This window comes from Ursus maritimus, unplaced genomic scaffold, assembly GCF_017311325.1.
Source record: "Ursus maritimus isolate PB19 unplaced genomic scaffold, ASM1731132v1 scaffold_34, whole genome shotgun sequence".
Lineage (NCBI taxonomy): Eukaryota > Metazoa > Chordata > Mammalia > Carnivora > Ursidae > Ursus > Ursus maritimus.
In genome coordinates, this window is record NW_024426008.1 from 162,531 (window position 1) to 181,796 (window position 19,266).

Consider the following 19,266-nt stretch of genomic DNA (forward strand, 5'->3'; position numbering starts at 1 on the left):
TTAAGAAGTGAACATTTTTGAGTATTAAATGTGCACTTTCATGGGACACACACACATGCCACACAAGGTTGCTCTGGATGTGGCCATTTCCAGATATGGCGACCATTTCTTGTGATGAGAATCTCAGAACCAAGAGTATCCATTTTGAAAATGGACAGACCTAGGTTCAAATTCCACCATCCCATGTTCAGCTATGAGGATATAGGCAAATTCTATTTCTCAGTTGACTCATCTGAACAATGAGTGTAGAATCACCCAGCTCCCCGAGTTGTAGGAAGGATCAAATACAAGTGTGCATAGAAGGCCTATCACATATTATGTGCTCAATAAATGGCAAAGGTGATTGTTATTCTGCGAGGAAAGATGGAAAGAGCATAACATCTATTGATTACCTATTTGCCATATATTGTACTTAGAGCTTCTGCACGTACATTTCATTTTGTATACATACACACACAACTGTGGAGTGACTGTTAAGGATCATTTCTTTAGGTTAAAATCATAAGTATCATACAAATATAAAATGAATATGAATCAAATATTTTATTTAACTTATGAGAAAACTAGTAAGATATTACAACTAATTCAAAAAGAATAATAAAAACAACACATATGTAGGCCATCACAAACACTAAGTGAATTTAGAAGTAGATTAAAATTGCTTGGTATCCACACAGCTATCAGTTGCATTCCCTTAGACAAAATTTATTTGAATCTCTATGTTCAAGAATCATTTGCATTACCATATTTTTTCTATAATTTCAGAGTTATAAAGTAGCTCAAAGACAATAAAATGGGCAGGCCCCTGTAGAATCAGATAGTCTGTAAGGGTTATTAGACATCCTTTTTATTTTTGTTCATTTCAATTTTTTTACTATATTTTCTGACAGAACCATTATTATTCCCATTTGCAGGCGAGGAAACAAAATCATGGTGACTGTGTAATTTGTCTACAGTCAACAAAAGTGTAAATGGCAAGGGCTGGATTCAAATTCACCTTTCATCACTCCAAAATTAGAGTGGCTTTATTTGAAAACTGGGATTTTTTTTTCTTCTGTTTTTCAGGGGATGAATAATCAATATATCCGTCGGGAAGTCTTCTGCTGTGAAACTTGTCATGAGCTCAAAAGCTTCTGGGAAAAAGAAATTAGCAAACAGACTTGTTACAGGGAACTGGAAGAAGATCGTCAGGGAAGGAGCGCCCTGAGAAAGTATGTGGATTATTTCTCTACTATTTTTAAATTAGATTTCTGTAGAAATATACCAGATGTGAAGATGGGAGACTGAATTATTTTCATTATCACTGTTCTAAAAATGCAAATATCCAATATGGTATGGTGAAGTCAGTGAAGCCATGAGAAGAAAGGAAAACAAGACCTGGAAGAAGCTTCTTATATTCACAGGTCTTAGAGAAAGGGTCACCACATACCATGCAGAGCCACAGAGGAAGCACCAGGTCTTGCCCAGGTGTCAAAAGACAGAAGCATGGTGAAAATCTAAGCCAGACCTTTTATTGGAGTTTCTGAACAAAAGGCAAGGCAGAGTAAACAGTTTAGAATTCACTAATTTGAATAATCCCAGAGGGCTTTGAGCTACAGATGTAGTTCCTAGTTGTCTGGTACCTAGCTCTGGGGCCATTTAAGGAAGGGGAAATATGGCTTCATGGGCGAGAATTAGAGGTGGTTGCATCCCAGAGTCAGGATTGGTTGACATGCTCACAGCAAGCCTTTTGATATCTCTAAGAAAAGGCTAGTCCTTTCCATGGCCAGCAAGCTTCTTAAGATGTCAAAACATCATAAAGTACAGAAAATTCAAGACATGATTAATTCATCTACTCATTCAGACTTACCACCACCCATACCAGGGTTTTTCAACCTAGCACTATTGACATTTAGGGCCATATAATTCTTTAGGGGCAGGGGGCTGTCCTGTGCTTTGTAAGATGTTTAGCAGCATCCCTCAAAATGGTACAGTCCAGTAGGACACCCCTACCCATGTGAGAACAAAAATATTTGCTGACATTACCAACTATCCCCTGGATGGCAAATTCACCCCTTATTGAGAACTAATGACTTATAGATAAGGATGAGTCTTTTTATGTATAAATAAAAGTGAGGTTCTATTATTTGTATCTTGATAAACCGAAGAATTTTTTTCCTCACCTCTCCTCTGTTGCAATCCCCAGCACATGAGGTACACTAAATTTCAAGGTTAGGTCAACAGATATATGTAAGCATAAAAGATCTCACATCTGGGATGACATATATTAATATTCTTGGGGGAAGGAAAATGTGGTCTTCCTCTCTTTGACAAGTAAACGTGATATTCTTGCCAAAGGAATCTACCGAAGGGAAACATACACTTATGTGAGGTCACATGTGACCACATCACTCTGAATAAAAGAGCCAGCACCTGCCCTCACACATGCAGAGCTTTGGAACAGACAGATCAACTCACCTTTTCAGAAACTATCTGGGTTCTTTCTCCCTAAAATGGGAACAGCCCAGCCAGGCTGTCTGTTTTGCTAAGATGCCGACTCACTGTGGAGGGGCAGCTGAGTATTCTGCTAGTCACAAGGCACTATGCCTCCATGTTTCTGATTATGCTGAGCTGAAAACGTGTAATTCGCGTGTGTTGAACCAACATTAACTTCTAAAAACCTTTATTAGCTCTGGAGGGGAAATAGTTTCTCTCCATAGCCGAAGAAGAGCTCTGCCACCATTCCAGCTACATTCCTGTTTAACCAGCAAGCAAAATCAGGCTTTTTTACGTGCAGAAGAGTCACATATTAGAGCATCCAGTCCTGGTGGTTCCAGGGGAGTGAGGAAAGTCAGTTGTGTGGTTCCCGCCTTCTTTCACACTCCAAGTCTTGGCCCACAAACCCACTGGGAGTCAAATCCCAGGATGAACTCTTTGTACATCTTCCTTTCCAGAACTCTCAAGATACAGAATGAAAAACGTAATTTGTAATATCATTTTATTTTTATCAAACTATACACAGTCTATCTGTATATATAAGAAAAGAAAATACTCTAAGATACTAAGAACAGTTATTTTTGACTGGTGGAATGGCAGATTTTGTGTGTATAAGTCCTCCTGGTTTTTCCAAAGCTTCTACAAGGATGCTCTGCTGTTTTGTAATTAGACAAAATAAAGTTATGAAAAAGACAGCCAACTGCAAATGGTACATAGAACAAATGCATTCACAAAAAATCAAACAATTTTTTTAAATTTTAAAATAGATTAAACAAATAATTCTCCAGATTCCCATGTGCCCCAGAAATGACCCCTTCTACGTTGGGGCACTTTTCTCTCTTCTATAACCAAGAGAACGAATCTTCAAGATGTGCTCATCATGAAACATTTCATCATTGTGTCCCACAAATAAATGTTTAAAGATGTGAACAGAGCCTCTGCACTGAAAATCTTCAAGAGCAGGGGAATAGAGGCAGCTTGCTGTGGTTCCCCCCTCTGTTCTGGAGTCTCACTTACCAGAGCTGTTTCCCTTATCAACTATGCATAAAAAACCCAAAGCCTTTCTTATTTTGGCAAACACTGAATGAAAACCTAATGGTTTTGTTACTATTTCTGCTAAATATCCCAGATTTATTTTCACACCAAAACCGGAAAGTTGGAATATTTGTTTAAATCCTGATGATCTGAACAAACAGTTCGAAACAGAATAATAGTGTACCTTCCAATACACTTGCAGATCAGTGAATGTCATAAACCTGAACTTCCCTATTCTAGTGCTGTGGCCTATACCTCCCCATACTCCACCATGATAAGCACACTCTCCCAACATACATACATAATACTCACTGTCTTTTTTATTCTACTCTCCACTTACAAAAGGCAAATTCAAGCCACTGTGCAATACAGAAATGTTCTAAGTGAATGCTAGAAGACAAAAACCTTAAAATTTTCCACCAACCCCTTTGCTGATAGAACAAAATCAATATTGCTTTATGTTCTTCTCTGCTGGTCCAACGAGCAAGCCTTGTGCCAGAGCTGGGTAGAGTGGAAACAGGTGTTTTGCCATGGATATGCTTGTTAGCACCCTCCTGTAGGCTCACTGATAGAGGAATTCAGCCAGAGCTGCAGAGCATCTATTTACCCCGGTAACTGGTGTACCTGGCAGAGGCCTTGTGAGATCATGAAGAAAGGTGAGTGACCCCAGAACTAGAAACCTCTTACTTTCTCTGCGTGTGGCCAGAAAGAAGCAACACAACTGGCATAGGGTTGGTCGATAGAGAAGCTGAAAAATGCTTGCAAATAACTAATGGAGACAATTTGAGAATAGTCAGATGCAGTGTAGGTATGATGACCAAACCTCCTGGTTTTGCAGACAGTCCAGGTATACACCTATCATTTTGTTATAATTACAGATTATAATTTTCCCTTTTATTTTAAAAGTATTTCAGTTTAGATGATAAATTATATGAACACCTATGTCTAAATGATCAGCTTGTAACTGTAACTGAGAAACTGTGCAGTGCATATATATATATATATATATATATATATATATATATAGTGGTTTAGTATAAGAATAGTCTTCAAAATACCTCTTCAGAATTTAGCAGAATTCACAGCATCAGGTAGACATAAAATCTGGTGGACTTGAGTGGGAAAAGGGGTTTATCAAGCCTCACCACAAGACCACTCACCTCCCTCTGCTTGATTCCTGCTTATCAGCTGTGTCAGTCAGGATGCTTTCAGCTGCAGGTAACAAAATATCCAACTCATAATCTCCTAGCTAGATGAAATCATTGTTTCAAACTTGTTATAAAATAAGATTTAGTCTAAAAAGAACACCAGTGAGAAAAAAAATTAGATTTTTCATTAAACTGAGGATGGGGAATGTGATTAGTAAACTGACTTGGTCAGATCATTAGGCCAGGGCTGTCAGCCTGTGTTGGTTGTTGGAGCTCTGCCCCACCATCAGGCCAGGGAGCTGTAGGTCACAAAGAAACCAGGATCAGGCCCATCTCTCTTTACTAAGGAAAAACTACTATAAAGGCGTGTCTGTTATTTTACTGGAATAGAAGCAGCAACATCATTGTCTGACCTTTCGTATTCAAACAGAAGTACAGAGATTGTAACGGAGTACCAAGATCTGGACTGGGAGATCAAGAACTCAATAAACTATAAACTCTTTGATGACAGGGATTATTTTAGTAAAATATTTTTTACTAAATTTTACTCTTCTTTACATATGGTAGAAACCACAGAAGTGCTCTATTCAGAGCTCCTTCAAGACAGCTAGCCATGGGGCACATAACTGACTGAGAACTCTAGCTGCCACCCTTCTGGATCCACCACTGAGCTTGAGCTGAAGCCACACTTAACCCTGACAGCTCCTAGCCCATGACTGAGCATGGCAGAGGAAACTAGTTCTGGGCAGTTCCTGCATGACAGAGTTCCTCTGCTGGGCAACTTGCCCAGGGCCTCCCCATCAACCCAGCCCAAGCTTTTTTAGAACTATGCTGTGGGGTGGAGCTCTTCCTACCCACATTTTTCCCCCTCCCTCTCCTTCCACAGTGATCAGGCCAGCATGGAAGTCTGAAGGCTGTCCTGACCACTTCGGTTCACTCTCCACCTTTATTTTTCATGGGTGATTCCTGCAAGTCTGCTTCTTGTAGGATCCAAACTGACACATATATTTATGTGCCTCGCACATGATTAAAAAAATCTAATTTTGTGCCCAACTGCTCATCATAGGTTCCCAGTTAGGACATTACTATTCTAGTTTAAGAATCTCAGAAAAAACATCATGCGTTCTAGTCAAACCCCATACTTATCAGGGAGAATCTGTGTTCCTATATGTTAACTACAACTCCTCCAAAAATTAGATGAATCTAGAATAATAAATAGTAAATATTGTTTGGTCTCCATGTGAAAAGTGAGGTCAATATTTGTAGGCATAAGGGAAAATGTTATCTTCAAGCTTCAAATGCCGGTTGTATTCCTCTCTATTGTATCTCAGTCTGCACACCAATTTTTAAGCATTACCTTTCTCATATTGACCTTCTTTACCACATAATAAAAGGTGTGTATATGCACTTATATTCACCAGTTTACTGAGAACCCAAGATAAATGGAAGCAACACAATGATAAATAATGTTGATCAGAAAGGGGCAGCAAACAGCCTAAATATTCAGAAAACAAGATTTAAAGAAAACTTGGGTAGATAGAGTCCTGAATCCTTCACCATCTGGCAATAAATAGTGTTATAGCCATTATAAAAAGTGGATAAATGTGTCATGAACCCCAGATTCCTAAACTCTGTTCCTAGAATAAATTCATCGTTTCAAATGTGTTAATTTGGTGAGAAGCAAAGGGCAAGATTGGGTGGGTATGAGATTTATTGGGGGAAACACCTGTCAGACAAAAATAGGGAGGAAGTTGCGGTGTGCTAATAAATGTTTAAAAACTGGCTCTCTGTGCAGAAAATGTACATGTGTGTATACACATGGAAGTTTATCATAAATTTCACAGGTATAAAGGATGTGTAGCACAAAATTTACAAATATTAAGAAAATATACAATGCTCTTTATTATAAATTCCATATAGCTAACTGATTTTCATAGTATGCTTTTATTGGTTTTTGCCACCCTTTTTCATCCATAGCCAACCTATATAGTTGCAATTCAACCATGATTTGACAAAATCGGACAATGAACACTTAATTACTATTAATTTAACAAGTAAGTCAGATCAAGGATAGTTTTCTAGCCCTGGAAGAATATTTACACAATCTATCTGTATGCATGTATTTATTTGTTTGATATTTGCAATGTCATAGCTATAAACACAGCACGCTCCTAAATTTAATCAGCATTATTAAAATTGTCTCCATCACTTTAAAAGTCTAAATGAGGGGGGTCATGTGGTCTCTGTTGCAACTACTCAACTCTGTCATTGTTGTATGAAAGCAGCTGTAGACAATATGTAAACAAAGGGGCAGCACTGTATTTCAGTGAAACTTTATTTACATACACGGGCAGCTGGCCAGATTTGGCCTGAGGGCCAGTCCTTTGTCCAGACAATGAACAAAACAATAAACCAGGCCATGATTTGTAGTGTTTGCCAACATCCATGTTGTAAATGGTCTATTTCAAGCTACCGATGTGACATCAATGAAGATGAGCTGAGAAGGCAGTGGCATCCCATCATATAATAATTTCACCATATACATGTAATAGGCCTAAATAACCTGAAGATCATAGATTATTGTAAAATGCAGTAAAATAACTAGAAACTGATGACTTTCACATAGTTATGACTGTTTTAATATAATTAAGAATTAATATAACTAATATAACATTAAATTAATAATCTTAATAAATTTAATAGATTAAAATTAATATAATTTAATTGTAATTTTATAATTTACTCTTAATAATGTTTATATTTAATAATCAGCTTACGAAATCCCTAAAAAATTAATAATTGTCCTCACAAACTAATAGCACCCCACTCGGAAGAGCCAGAGAAGTTAAGGAGAGTCATCAGACTGTGATAGAGGTCTGACCTCCATGAAAGAGAAAGGGAAGGAAGTGGAGCTGGGTTAGGCAGCAGAATAAGCCTAATAAAGTTTTGGCCAGACTAATGGGAAGTCCTTGAGTCATAGGCAACTGTTTGAAGAAGTTCTGCACCTTGCAGAGAGAGGCCTGCATTAGTACCTCTGGTGTGCTCAGTCACTGGCTGAGACGATAGCCCAAGAAAGGTTTGGTCTTGGTGCAAATGCTTGGGGCAGGTGTAGACGGGAAGTAGTTGCAGATGCGAAGTTAGCTATGCTCCCCACAGCAGCATCTCTGAGTGGCACGTTTTCACGCCCACTATTTCCAGGAAAAGTTAAAGCCCCTTTAATTAGTGAATGAGTTCACATTATATTAAGAAGTTCATCAAGTTCCATGAAATACACAGGAATTTCTTTAAAAACAGTCATTAGTGAACTTTAAAAGATCTCAATCACAAAAGTCATGTGCGTGGTTTAGTTAAAGACCCTTTTAGAGATCCTTAATAAAGGGAGATTGTGGGCCTGGAGGTTGGTTACAAGTTAAAATACAAGATGCATACTTAATAAGCATAATGAAGAAACACAGCTTCTGAAAATTACTAATAGGTGGGTATCAACAGAAGGTCATATAAGCTCAATAAATCATCACTTCCTAAGTAAAGTGTGCAAAGAGCTGTGAAGCTGCTGCCTGCTTATCGGAGAGCAGCCATTCCATGTTTTATCTCACCTTTCAAACAAGCAAACTGTTATTTTTATGTCCGTCACTTTAACTTGAGGTAGAATAAGGATATAACCAATGTCTTAACATTATTCCCCATATCCCTAATTCTTCTCTCAATATTTCAACTTTCAATCCTTGGTTGCTAATATGCTCAAGCATTAAGCTAAGTTAAGTTACCTAACAACAGGTGGACACTCCAGATTCTTTACATTCTTTCCTGGGCCTATAATTGAGCAGAGTTTTAAGTGAGAAGCTTCCAGGAGCTGAACAGTAATAGGTGCCTAAAGGCTTCAAAATATTTATAATAACTTACTTGCTTCTAGGAATCTTTCCAAGGAAAATAGATGGGTATGTGAAAAAAGTATTAAGTATTATTACACTCATTTTACGGTTATTTATGAGTGAAAAATTAAGGTTGAATCCAACTTTTAAATCCTTTTTGCTATATTCTGATTTTCCTGCAGTAAGCATGCATTACTCTGCTTTAGCAATGTTATGAACTGAGTTGTATCCCCTCAAATTCATGTTAAAGTCCTAACCCCCAGTACCTCAGAGTGTGACTGTATTCGGTTATAGGGCCTTTAAAAGAGTGAGACCTTTAGTGTGGGCGTAATCCAATCTGATTGATGTCCTAAGAAGAGGAGATTAGGGTGCACAAAGGGACACCAGGAATGCACACACACCCAGAGGAAAGGTCACATGAGAATGAAGCAAGAAGGCCATCTGCCAGCAAAGGAGAGAGGCATTGGGAGAAACCAAATCTACTGACACCTTGGTCTAGGACTTCCAGCCTCCAGAGCTATGAGAAAATTAATTTCTGTTGTTTAACCCCCCAGTCTGTGTACTTTGTTATGGCGGCTCTAGAGAACTAATAACATTACCCAGTCTTTTCATTTTGGTTATTTTTATATTTATGAAATGAACACATACGCTGAGTATGAAATGCTCATATATTAGAAGTGAGTATCCTTCTTACTTAGGCTCCTAGACCAGCTCTCCAGGGAAAGCTGACATCAAGTTCCCTGTGTATCTTTCTCCAAAGCTTCAATTTGAATAAGCAAATAAATATGTGTGCTATATTTTTATGCAAAATGAGACTACACTATCTTCACTAATCTGCACCTTGTTTTAACTTACCCAGAAGTTTTTCTATATAAGCACATTCAGTTCTTCTTTAATGTTTTCCATTATAATGATGTTAACAGTTGATTTAACCAATCACATCAAAGAACACTTAGGTTGTTTTTCATTTTCTGGCTTCACAAACAATGTTGTAATAAGAATACTTGCACATACATTTTTGCATAGTGGATAAGAATTATGGAATAAGTTCATAAAAATGAAAATATTAAGTCAAAAGATGAGTTCTTTGTTGTTTAATTTTGACTTCTTGACTTCTTTTTTTTTTTAAGATTTTATTTATTTATTTGACAGAGATAGAGACAGCCAGCGAGAGAGGGAACACAGCAGGGGAGTGGGAGAGGAAGAAGCAGGCTCCTAGTGGAGGAGCCTGATGTGGGGCTCAATCCCATAACGCTGGGATCACGCCCTGAGCCGAAGGCAGACGCTTAACCGCTGTGCCACCCAGGCGCCCCTGACTTCTTGACTTCTTGTCTTCCAAAGATGTTGTATTGATTTAAACTCCCACCCTGAATATGGGAGTGCCGATTTCCATAGTTGCTCACACTGCGTGTTGTCAAACTCTTAATCATTGTTAATCTGACAGGTGAAAAATGGCATCTCAGTGTTTTAAACTGAATTTAATTAATTATAAGTTTGGTTGACACCTTTTTATATGTATAGGAAACAGCTGGATTTCTTCTGGTACAGCCATTTTATATCCTCTGCCCATTTTACTATAGATTTTCTTTTTCTCAATTGATTTATAAGCACCATGCATTTCTTTTCATGTGTATATATATAGTTCTATGAGTTTTCACAGATGCTTAGAGTCATGTAATTACCACAATCAAGATATAGTATAGTTCCATCACTCTGAAAAATCCCTCATGCTGCTCCTTTGTGGTCAATTCCTCCACCAATTTCCAATCCCTGGCAACCACTCATCTGTTCTTTATCCCTATAGTTTTGCTTTTTCCAGAATTCCATAAATGAAGGATATAGTATGTAGTCTTTAAGTCTGGCTGTTTTTACTCAGCAAAATATATTTGGGATTAATTATTGTTGTGCATATCTGTTATCTATTCCTTATTGTTGCTACTATTCTGTTGTGTGGACGTATCACAGTTTGGTGATCCACTCCCCACTTGAAGGACATTTAGGTCATTTCTAGTTTTTGATGATTATGAATAAAACTGCTGTAAACATTTGCATACAGATTTCTGTAAAACATAGGTCTCCATTTCTCTTGAGTCAATACCCAGGATTAAGATTGCTTGGTCATATGATAAATGCCAAATCATTTCCCCAACTGACTATACCATTTTGCATTTTCACCACAATGTAAAAGAGCTCCAGTTACTCAGCATTCTGACCAACACTTGATTTGAGTTTTGTTGTAAGGGTTTTTAAAATTTTGTTGGGGTTTTTTGGGGGAGAAGGGATGAGGAGGGGACTTTTTTGTTGTTCTTCTTTTTTGTTTGGGTCATTCTATGAGGTTAGTGTTACCTCCTTGTAGTTTTAATTTGCATTTTCCTAGTTATGTTAAGCATTACTTTTATGTGTTTATTTGCCATCCATACAACTTCTTTGGTAAAATGTCTGTTCAAATTTTTTGCCTATTACATTGTTTTATTTCTTCACATTTAGTTTGAACTTTATATATTCTAGAAACAAGTCTCTTAACAGATATGTGCTTTGCAAATATGTTCTCCATTTATGGCTCACTTTTATTCTCTTTTACAGTGTCTCACAGAGCAAATTTTTAATTTTGATAAAGACCCAAATTTTCTTTTTTTCTGTGAATCATGCTTTTTGCATTGTATCTAAGAATTTTTTCCTAACCCAAGGGAAATAATGAAGATATTATTTAACGGTTTTGTTTTTTTTTTTCTCTAGAAGTCTTAGTCTTACATTTTATACTTAGGTTAATTTTGTATAAGATGTGGAGTATGGATTAAAGTCCTTTTTTTTTTTAAAGATTTCATCCATTTATTTGAAAGAGAGAGAGCTGAGAGCACAAGTGGTGAGAGGTGGGGTGAGAGGCAAAGGGAGAGGGAAAAACAGACTCCCCACTGAGCAGGGAGCCCCATGTGGGGCTCATCCCCAAACCCTGAGATTATGACCCAAGCTGAAGGCAGAAGGCAGATACTTAACCAACTAAGCCACTCAGGCACCTCCAAAGCCCATTTTTAAAATATGAATGTATGATGCTCCAGCACCATTTGTTTTAAAAAAAATTCCTTCCTCCACTGAGTTGCCTTTGTCTCTTGTCAACAATTAATTGACTGTATTTGAGTATATTTATCTCTGGACTCTATTCTGTTCCATTGACCTAATTGTTCCTTCACCAGTGTCATACTGTCTTGATTATGATAGCTTTATATTAAGTCACAGAATCAAATAATGAGAGTCTTCCAACTTCCTTCTTCAGAATTGTTCCTAATCTAGTTCTTTTGCCTTGCCATATAAAATCTAGAGTCAGCTTGTCGTTTTCTACCAAAAAGGTTTGCTGGGATTTTGTTTGATGCTACATTGAATCCACACATCAGTTTAGGAAGGAACAAATTTATAAAACTATATATTCATAGATTTTGCTCTTTTATCTATTGATTTTTTCTTCATTAATTTGTAAAAGCCATCTGTTTCTCTTAAAAATATTTGTTAGAAGGAAAAAAAAACAAAAACAAAACCTCAATTGGACCAGCAGATACGGAGACAAAAGCACTAACCGTTTATATTTTTCCCTCCTCAGGCTCAGAGAAGAATGGAAACAGAGACTGGAGAAAAGGCTGCAGATGCTGGACAATCCTGATGAGAAGAAAAAGCAGGCAAGCACAGTGGGCTGAGAGCTGCCTGCTTCCTCCACTTGAAAGATAACAAGCCACCAAGGGCACTCTTCTAGGAGAAAAATCTAACACCCAAGCTATGTTGATTTCCGAAGCAGGACACTCTCTATTCACTTTCCCATTTGTAAGGGATTTACATGTGGAACCTCCCCCAGTGCTAATGGGAGTCATTATCCAACTCAATCCTCTCTGTACAGGACAGAGTGACCGCCAATGTGACAGGGAAGCTCAGGTTATTTAATATAAAAAGCTCTTAGAATTAACACTCCCCAGGATTCAAAGATCCATGTAGTGTAATCTATTTCCACATTTTCTTTTCATTTTCAAATCTGAATGTTTTATCTAAGCTTATCAAGGGCGATGACCTGGATGGGAATTTGGCTTCCCTGGATCTTTTCTGGAAAAACAGAGTCAATCCTTTCTTCCTGTCCCTCTTTTTGTGAATATAGATATGCAACTACTTAAAAAAATAAGGCTATTATTATAAAAGTAATAATTTATTAACAATACACTTTGAAAATGAACTGAACTATCTTTCTCTTCTCTTCATATGAATTTTTTTTCTCATAAACGTCTTTAATTGGAAACATGAAACAAGATAATCCTTAATAAACTTGGTTGTTGTGCCCTCCCTGGAGTGTGCCCTGTGTTAACTCCTTCATGCCTGTATTGGTTAGCTCTCTGGGGCTAAAGGAAGTGTCAGCTCCAGCTGCCCCCAGACACATTCTGGATTTTACAGTCACCCTCACTGTAATCTCTTCTCAGTTCCAGAGAATGAGGACAGTGCTGGGCAGATTCTATCAGTCACAGTAACTAGGGTTCTTCTACCCACAGAATCCTCTCTGGGGGGCAGGAACAGAGAAGGGGGCCCTGAGCACCAACAAATGCAGGTGGCCAGAGGAGAGGGACCCAAGGGAGATACCCTGAGACAGTGCTGCGGAAGGCATCCATACCTCACTAACACCTTGTGGTGGCATAAACTGCTTCCCTTGGAAAACTAACAGGGCTTCTCACAGCTAAGAGAAACATGGGATGTCCAGCGGGTTGGAGAGGTGATTCCACCTCCCCCAGTTATGAGATCCAGACCCCTGCTACAGGTTCTTATCCAATTCAGATACAACATATAAGCAGTAATCTATAGCTGGGAAAATCTGAGCAAAGTTTGGAAAAAGAGGCTAGTAAGAAAACATAGTGTTAGTAAGGACAAAGAACTGTGGGAATACATATCAGGTTACCTGAAACAGAGATCGGTCAGCAAAAGCCCCCTGGGAAACTGATGTTTAAGCTGAGACCTACAAAAATGAGTAAGAGTCCATCCAAGAAAAGAAGAGGGGTCAAATATCTTTAACAGAGGAGAAGAGCACATGTAAAGAGCCGAAGAGAAGCATGTTAACTGCAGAGCAGAGGTAGGCTAGGGATCTACAAGGAGGCGAAAAACTGGGAAATGTGTGTCTGTGACACAGACGGAAGAGGGAACTGTTTTACAGGAGAGTAGGAAGAGGCCCAGGCTAAAGATTCTGGATTGATCCATAGGGGAGCAGGGAGCCACTGACATGTTTTAAGGTGGAAGAATGAACTGATTAGACTTGCATTTTTAATTTTTTTAAATTTTGTGATACACATACACACATTATATAATTTCATATAAGTGCATAAATCATTATATCATACAGGTTGGTATGCTTTTATTACATTTTTTATTAACCATTTCTCCTTGTTTTCACTGTCTTAACTTGCTTTCCCCCCTTTTTCTGTATTCCCTACCATCAGCAATCCTGTACCCCATAACCCATGTTAATAACCTGGTGTGAGTCCTCTTGTATTTTTTCCGTGTTCACATAGCCGTGTACAGACACACACACTCACCCCCACACTTACTTACACATCGACACAGACATACACAAATATACATGCACACTCACACACACTACATCTTATGGGCTTTGTGTGAATATGTTTGTGTGGTACCATTTTACAAAATGATATCATATGACACTTTTCTACATCTTGCTTTCCTCACTCAACCATTCATCATATCAATGTTAGGACAATTTAATTCTAATTCATATTTTTAATGGGATCATATTATACCCTGATGTGGTTGTTCCATAATAAAGCCAACAATTCTGTTAGAGATGGACAGTCATATAATTTTCAGGTTTTTGTCATTCAAACAATATAGTAGCAAATACTCTGATTCAAAGAGTATTTATTTACTTATTTATTTATTCTATTGGTTCTGTGCTAGAAAATAGATTCCCAGGAATTGGAAATGAGAACAAACAGTATTGCAGTTCCTACTTTTTAAATGTTACTAGAATGCTTTCCAGAAAGGTGGACAAAATTCCCATTTGGACAAGCAGTTAATAAGAGTTCACCCTTCTCTCCATATCACTGCCAGGAATAAGTGTCATAGCATCATAGCTGCTCTTCATTTTTTCTAATCTGAGGGATGACCTTACTTGGTTTCTTTGACCCTTACTGATTTGTTTGTTTGTTAGTTTAATTTTCTTGTCTGTGAATTACTTAGTCAAACTGACCACTCCTTTTTCTAAGGTTTGCCTTTCTACATCAATATGTATAAACTATTTATACATTGCAAAACCTAACCGCTGGATTATCCTTTGCATTAGGAGTCTGGAGGGCAGGGATGGCTTGCTTAAACACCCGTTATCAAGTCTGAAAACCTCGAAACTATCAAGGAAAAAGTAGACATATTTGTAAATTATGTAAATATGTAAAAATAAAAAGCTCATATGTGGTGAAAGTTACCAGAAGTAGTGGCTTTTGCAGATTTGCAAATTTAAATGATCATTCATCTGCAACTGGGAAAACAGGAGATGGCGGGAAGTTAAGAGGTTGCTTCCAACGTCTACATGGCAGAGAACAAGGTTGAGCAGATAGAGTCAATAGGTCATGCAGGTTGATCCAGTGTAGGGTAGTAAGGCATGGAGATTCTAAAAATATAAATGTTTATGTTAAATGTTACATATGTATGTTTATAAATATATATATTTATATATTACCATATATATCAATGTTTAAGATTTTGCTTATTTGAGACAGAGCGTGAGAGACAGAGCACAGGAGCAGGGAGGAGGGGCAGAGGGAGAGGGAGAAGCAGAATCCCCACTAAGCAGGGAGCCCAGTGCGGGACTTGATCCGAGGACCCTGAGATCATGACCCGAGCCGAAGGCAGATGCATAACCAACTGAGCCACCCAGGCGTCCCTAAATGTTAATTAATTTTAACTAACATTTAATTAACATGGGTTAAGTAAAAAGAATATGAGCCTAAAGAGACAACAAAGCTGGATCTGTTACCACTGGGAACTTCAGAACAGGGCCAAACCCCCAAGCTACGGTTTCCTCATCTATAGTAATGGGCATAATACTCTCTGTTTCTCAAGGTGACTGGGATTAAATGAGCAGATGTAAAAACTGGAAGATCAGGACCTGGTAAAAAGCAAGACTTCGTGTACTTCAACTTTCTGCCTCATCCTATCTCTTGCTCTCACTGGGCTGGGCTCACAGAAAATGAATGACTTGTGTGGGGCAGTAGTCACTAAGCCTGCTTGCTGGTCAGAATCACCTGGAAAACTTTTTTAAACTTATGGATCCCTGGTCTCCACTCCCAGAGATTCTAATTCTGTTGGTCTGGTGTGGCGCTCAGGAATTTTTGTATTTTTATCAAGCTTCCCAGGAGATCCTGATACTTAGCTAGACTTGGGAACAGCTTTCCCAAAGGACACAAGATCTAGTGGAAAAGACAAACAAAACTGAGCCAATCACCAGTTGTACATTAAATCTCCAGAATTTAGTCATCCTGCACAACTGAAATTTTATGCCCTTTGACCAACATCTCCATTTCGCCCACCTCCCAGCCCCTGGCAACCGCTGTAGTTAGTAACACAGTATCGTATACTTGAAATTTGCTAAGAGAGTAGACTTTAAGTGTTAACACACACACACACACACACACACACACACACAAGGTTTATGTGAGGTGATGGAAATGTTAATTACTTTGATTGTAGTAACCATTTCACAAAGTGTGTACATGTCAAAACACCATGTTGTACCTTAAAGATATATAATTTTTATTTGTCAGTTATACTTCAGTGAAGAGGAAGGAAACTGAATTAGGGTGGGAGGCCATAAGAAGGGCATGAGGTGTGCTATGAATGGTCCGACTTTAGGGAGGTATGAAGGTCTTCCACAGGGGTGAGATCAGGCCCTGAAGGAGGGAATCCACTGTACTATCAGCAGGGGGAGTGGAGGGAGGGAAAGGAGACGTAGGCTGAGGTCAAATGGGAGACTCTTGAAATGCTGGCTGAGGAGTTTGGACTTTAGCACAAAGGCAATGGAGACTCATCAAATGTTTTTAAGTAGGACAGTAACTTGCTAAGAACTTGTCTTAGTAACTGAGTGAAACAACCCTGGTAGCCATGTGGAGAATGCACTCTACAGATGTTAGGGATTGTCTTCGTTAAAACTATGATCATCCAAAGAGCTTAATTTGGAAAATATACCAATGTGATCTTGCACTCTGTTCAAGGTGAGTGGAAGTACAAATAACAGTGTGGTCTAAGTAATGAAATATTAGGAAAAACACAGCAAATTTGTCTTATGCCCTGTCTCAAGGTTAGTACCTTTAAAGTTCCAGCCTTTTATTTTAAAATTACTTAGCACTTTTCCTTTAAAAACCTTGCCTGAGAATATAGACTGTAAAATAGCAAAATCTTGAATTGCACCAATTTAGAGGTGAGCTCAGCTGCTCAAAAGGCTTTACTGAATTTAAACCAGGGCTTTATTTATGTTTGACAATGAGTAGCAATAAAAGGTCCTTTTGTCTATTGGACAAATGATTCAGTTATTAGTGAAGGAAGAAATTAGGATAGAAAGTGTCTTTTTTCACAAAGTGATTCAAAAATGAAATTGTGAAGAGCTCTTGACTTCCAGCCCAATGCCCAAGCCCTTGCACTGTTTATGGTACAGACAAGCTGAAATGGGTGTGCCCAACCAGGGGACACAATGGCACTTGGAGGCTTTGCTGCCAAAGACATCTTAAATGGGGAGAAGAAGGGAGAGGGAGAGAGACACTGGTTAGAAAGATTTACTGTCCTAACCATCAGACGAGATGGGCAACACCCAAAGACTGCTGGGTAAATTGGAAGATCACTTTCAGTGCTGGGCCACTGCCCCCAACACCATGAGCACTGAAGTACAGCTAAAGTGCAAAGGAGGCACAGGGCCAGGCCCCCCCAGATGACCATAGGCAAGAGCGAAATAACAAGGAGGAGCTTCAGCCAATCCCCTCAGCCTCTGCTTGCCAACATGCTGCTTGAGAACATACAGATTTGAAGGAAAACAGTAAGATTTTCTCAACCAGGAATCTTATATTAACTTAGAAACTAATGAATTTCTTTGAAAATAATGAATAACTGCAATTTCTCCAATTTACAAAAATATACATGTTTATGGTAAAAATTCGGGAAAGCAAAAAGCTTATAAAAATTACCTAAAACTGCTAAATTTTGAAAACTATAAATAAATAATAAAACAACAATAAAACTGCTATTATTTTGAAACTGCTAATATTTTGGAAACTATCAAATATCTCCCTATTCGTGTAAACTAAAAAAGATAGTTTTCAAAAGTGGGCTCTTGTCATAAATAATTTTTTAAGTTGTTTTTCCATTCAACAATATGTTTTGGACATCCAAAAATTGATAATTACTGATTTACATCATCTCTTTGTCAGTTGCATGTGTAGGGGACAAAGGCAGGCCACCCCAAGATAGACCAGTTTGACATGAACATTATTTTGAGTTAAAAGTAATCAAACCCCTGAGAAGTTAAGATGGTGGAGGAATAGGAGACCCTAAATTCATCAAATCATTTTGAACACCTGCAAAATCAGAGATCTGAGAAAAAGAAATGCTGCAATTCTATAAATTTCTATTTATAAGCAACCACTTTTTGGAAGGTAGTAGGTACAGAGATTTAAGTCAGAGATAATATATAGGAAAATACAATATGGGGAGGGAGCCTGCTTAAGGAGGCTACCACGAAGTATTATAGGTAGTGGAGTGCAAAATCAGAACTTTTAGAAGTCTGCTACAGTGGGGGATGTCCCTGGCTTAAAGGGGCTCAGGTGATAAAGTAGTTCAGAATCCCAGGGAGGAGAGCATGGTCTCAGAATCCCCTGGGGTCACGAGAAAACAGGGGTGCCTGAGTAAGGCAGGGTTCCCAGGCATCAGAACAGGGAAGCTAGCTGAAAACAGTAAGTCTAAGCACCAGCTTTCTGCTCAACGTTGCCATAAACTTCAAACCACTGTACAGTCCCGAGGCCCAGCAAAAGGCAGAAACTCTGCGATAGATGCCCCACCTTCCCAGGGAGGAGCGACACCAGTCTGCCCCGCAGGAGTCCATAAAATTTCGAGACCTGAAACTCAGTCACATGCAAGAGATAAAAATGTTTGGTCACAGGCTGGGTGAACACAGAGTTTGGATGTAAACAGGGAGACAAGAGTGACCGACTGCTTTTCTGTGAGGGCTCACTGAAGAGTGGGGGAACATGAATTTTCAGCCTCGGTGTTTGAGATCAGGGTGACACCATTTGTATACTCCCCCATCAGTGCTAAAAGCCTAAAGGGTGCTAAACAGCTCCACATAGTGCAATCTAGAGCCACTTACACTGAGCCCGGACCCCGGCAAGGGAGGCACATCTTCACAAGTGCAAGGGCACCTGAGAATCAGATCAACAGGCCCCTCCCTGAGAAAGCCAGGAGGAATAACTCGCTAGCACCAAGTTTACCAATCATAGAAAGCTGCAAAACTTCAGCTCTTGGGGGAAAACAGCGTATAGTATCTGTGGGGTTTTGTGTTTCTTTTTTGTTTATTCATCTTTCAGGGGTTTTTTCCAGCTATTTGTTTACTTTTTTTTTAAGATTTTATTTATTTATTTGACAGAGAGAGACACAGCCAGTGAGAGAGAGAACAGAAGCAGGGGGTGTGGGAGAGGAAGAAGCAGGCTCCCAGAGGAGCA

General features: G+C 38.7%; 1 protein-coding gene across 1 annotated transcript; it reads left to right on the forward strand.

Moving 5' to 3' along the window:
• Positions 1-1,062: 1,062 nt before the first annotated feature.
• FAM240B (family with sequence similarity 240 member B) lies at positions 1,063-12,587 on the forward strand. The gene is made up of 2 exons (XM_040620398.1): positions 1,063-1,211; positions 12,123-12,587. The coding sequence occupies exons 1-2, from the start codon at positions 1,069-1,071 to the stop codon at positions 12,214-12,216; spliced, it is 237 nt and encodes a 78-aa protein (XP_040476332.1). The 5' UTR covers positions 1,063-1,068; the 3' UTR covers positions 12,217-12,587.
• The last annotated feature ends 6,679 nt before the right edge of the window (positions 12,588-19,266 follow it).